The sequence below is a fragment of the Olea europaea genome, unplaced genomic scaffold (genome assembly GCF_002742605.1).
Source record: "Olea europaea var. sylvestris unplaced genomic scaffold, O_europaea_v1 scaffold713, whole genome shotgun sequence".
NCBI lineage: Eukaryota > Viridiplantae > Streptophyta > Magnoliopsida > Lamiales > Oleaceae > Olea > Olea europaea.
This window is the reverse complement of record NW_019265529.1, coordinates 33,968-36,846: the sequence shown is the minus strand read 5'-3', so window position 1 is coordinate 36,846 and position 2,879 is coordinate 33,968. Positions and strand designations below refer to the sequence as shown.

The 2,879-nt window shown below is 33.9% G+C and overlaps 1 protein-coding gene across 2 annotated transcripts in view; it reads left to right on the top strand.

Annotated features, from left to right (window-relative positions):
- The first annotated feature begins 741 nt into the window (after positions 1-741).
- LOC111390754 (RNA-binding protein CP33, chloroplastic) overlaps positions 742-2,879 on the top strand; it is a 4,987-nt gene continuing 2,849 nt past the window's right edge. For both annotated transcript variants that reach the window (XM_023015859.1, XM_023015858.1), the window contains exons 1-2: positions 742-1,350; positions 2,419-2,590. In XM_023015859.1, coding sequence (XP_022871627.1) covers positions 875-1,350; positions 2,419-2,590 — 648 coding nt within the window. In that variant the 5' untranslated portion in view covers positions 742-874. The remainder of the gene's footprint in view (positions 1,351-2,418; positions 2,591-2,879) is intronic.

Genomic DNA, 2,879 nt, shown 5'->3' with positions numbered 1-2,879 from the left:
ATAATAGGGTGAAATACAACAAAAATAGAACACAAGTTCATCCAAAATCACATAGTTACAAAGTGGAGTGGAGTCGGCGGATTCGTGGGGGAAGAGGAGAGTTTCTCTTTGGGAGCTTCATGAATCGTGAATTTAATTTGGACTAGTTTGGAATGTATTAATTACGTAACTAAGGATTCGTTTGATTGTAAATATGAAATTTGGGTGGAAAAAAAACAATTTCGGGAAATTGAATTGCCTAAAAACTGTTTTACTGGGAATTGTCAATTATTGTGTTTGATTGGTATAATTTTCCACGTGAAAAATGTTGAAATAAAAGTATTTTTTGGTATTCGTTTTACTTTGTTTTACATGAAAATGGTCAATTAAAGAGATAAAATTTGTTGGATTGGGGATGAAATTGTTAAAAAAAAGTTAAGAAAATAATTTATCTTTTGGTGTTCGTTTGACTTTTTTTACATGAAAATTTTCAATTAAAGAATTTTTTTTTTAACAACTAGGGATAGAATTTGTTTCTCTTGCAAAAAAAGAAAAAATGCTAGCAGTAGTCTAGAAAATCAATTCCCACTATTTTCTACGATAAACAAGAAAATATCTAGGCAAGAAAATTAATTACCCAAAAAAAAGCTATCAATCAGTCAAAAAAATACAAGTTAGAATTTGAATTCCATTTTTCATGACTAATGCCTATGAAAGAGGCCCTAAATGTTTTAATTGGTTAACAGTTCAAATTTTCTAATTTTGACGGGTGGAGGGCCTAATTTCACAAGCCCAAATATTGGATCTATCCTAATTTCTCTCTTTGCCGCTATCGTAGGCAATCTTTTTCACTCGTCAATATTGCGGATAGAAGAATCAAGAATTGAAGAAGAACATGGTATTATCAAACAAGAAGCTTAAACAAAAGCTACGAGCAGCGAAAGCTGAACTAATCGCAGAATCAGAGGCTCAGAATCACTCGAGCAACGAGAATCCAGAAAACCCTAATTCAAATACGCAAACGGGTTCACTCAAGAATCTGTTTAATTCATTTACCAAGAAACTCAACTTGTCCAAAAGAGCAAAACGCCGTGAAAAGACAGAGTCTGATTTGCAAGAAACTGCGGAGACTGTAAAATGTGGAGAAAACGGCGGAAAAGAAGAGGGCGAGGAAAAGAAGAATGAGACGAAGAAGAAGCGGAAGAGAAATGAGAGTAAGGAGGTGAAGAACGTGGAGGTGGAGGTGGAGAAGAAGGTGGAACAGTTGAAGAAAAAGAAGAAAACAAAGAAGAAAAAAAAGAAAGCTAAAAAGGTCGAAAATGGGGGCATCCAGGAGCAAGTTGTGGCAGAGGCTGTTGTAGGAGATGAAAGGTATGTGCAGTTACGTTGTTTTATTGAGGGATGGTTTTATTGCATTCATTTATTCAATTTTTGTTGCTTTAAATATCATATGAATTGAGTGCTGTGAGTTTCGCATTTGAGTCAAAGGTGGATCTTTGATGTCAAATCGAGTTCAAACCCAAGTTATTAACTTGTACAAATTAAAATCAGTTCTTCAGTATCAAGGAATCCCTGTTTTTCTTAAGCCTGAAATATTGAGTGCAATGAGTTTCGAATTTGAGTCAAAGGTGATGTCAAATCAAGTTCTTGCAAAAATAGGCTCTCAGTAGATACTAGGTTCGTTGAATTCAGTTGTGATTCTTGGGGTGAATTATGGTTTTAGTTTCATCTTAATTGCTGATTAATATTATAGTAGAAGTTAACGTCTATTCTCTTGGGAGGGTTTTGCAAAGGAGATGTGTTCCTTGCTTTCTAATTTCATTCCTGTTAGAAAAAAAAAAAAAGCATATGAGGAAAGAGTTAATTTGAGATCTTGTTGACAAATTGTGAATGAAGCTGTTTGACAATGGTGAATGAAGCTTTGCGTTTTAAGGAACGAAAAGAATGATGATATGGGTTATTTTCATATGCTTATCAAATTTTGCAAGGTTCTTATTGTCATATATGATGGAAGCTGTTTGACAATGGTGAATGAAGCTTTGCGTTTTAAGGAACGAAAAGAATGATGATATGGGTTATTTTCATATGCTTATCAGATTTTGCAAGGTTCTTATTGTCATATATGATGGAAGCTGTTTGACAATGGTGAATGAAGTTTTACGTTTTAAGGAACGAAAAGAATGATGATATGGGTTATTTTCATATGCTTATCAGATTTTGCAAGGTTCTTATTGTCATATATGATGGAAGCTGTGACAATGGTGAATGAATCTTTACGTTTTAAGGAACAAAAAGAATGATGTTATGTGGCTATTTTCGTATGCTTATCAAATTTTGCAAGATTCTTATTGTCATATATGATTACGTTGGGTGCATCTAAAAGATTTAACATGTTTCATTTTCTTCATTTTTTGTTGTTTTGGAATGGTGTTTTTACAGTAAACAATATTTGGAGGTTTCTAACAAAGTATATGTTGGTGGCATTCCATACTACTCCACTGAGGATGATATTCGAAGTTACTTTGAAGGCTGTGGTACCATTACTGAAGTTGATTGTTTGCACTTTCCAGAGAGTGGGAAGTTCAGAGGGATTGCCATAATCAGTTTTAAGGTAAGTTCTTTGACCAGATGGAGCATGCTCCTTATGATGCATGTAATATGAGTAGGCTGTGATTTTTTCCTAATGAGTAATATGATATCTGCCATTTATATCTGCTTTGAAGACGTTCATATTGTAACTAGTTGACAAGTCACTTAAACATGAAATATTAATCAGATTCATTATGTATCAGTTTGATTAAGTCAAATCACATAATCTATGACATACAATGGCTCTTGAATGTAGGGGAGGACACTAGATGTGGTATTTAGTATGTCAAAGCTCTCTGCTATACCTGGCT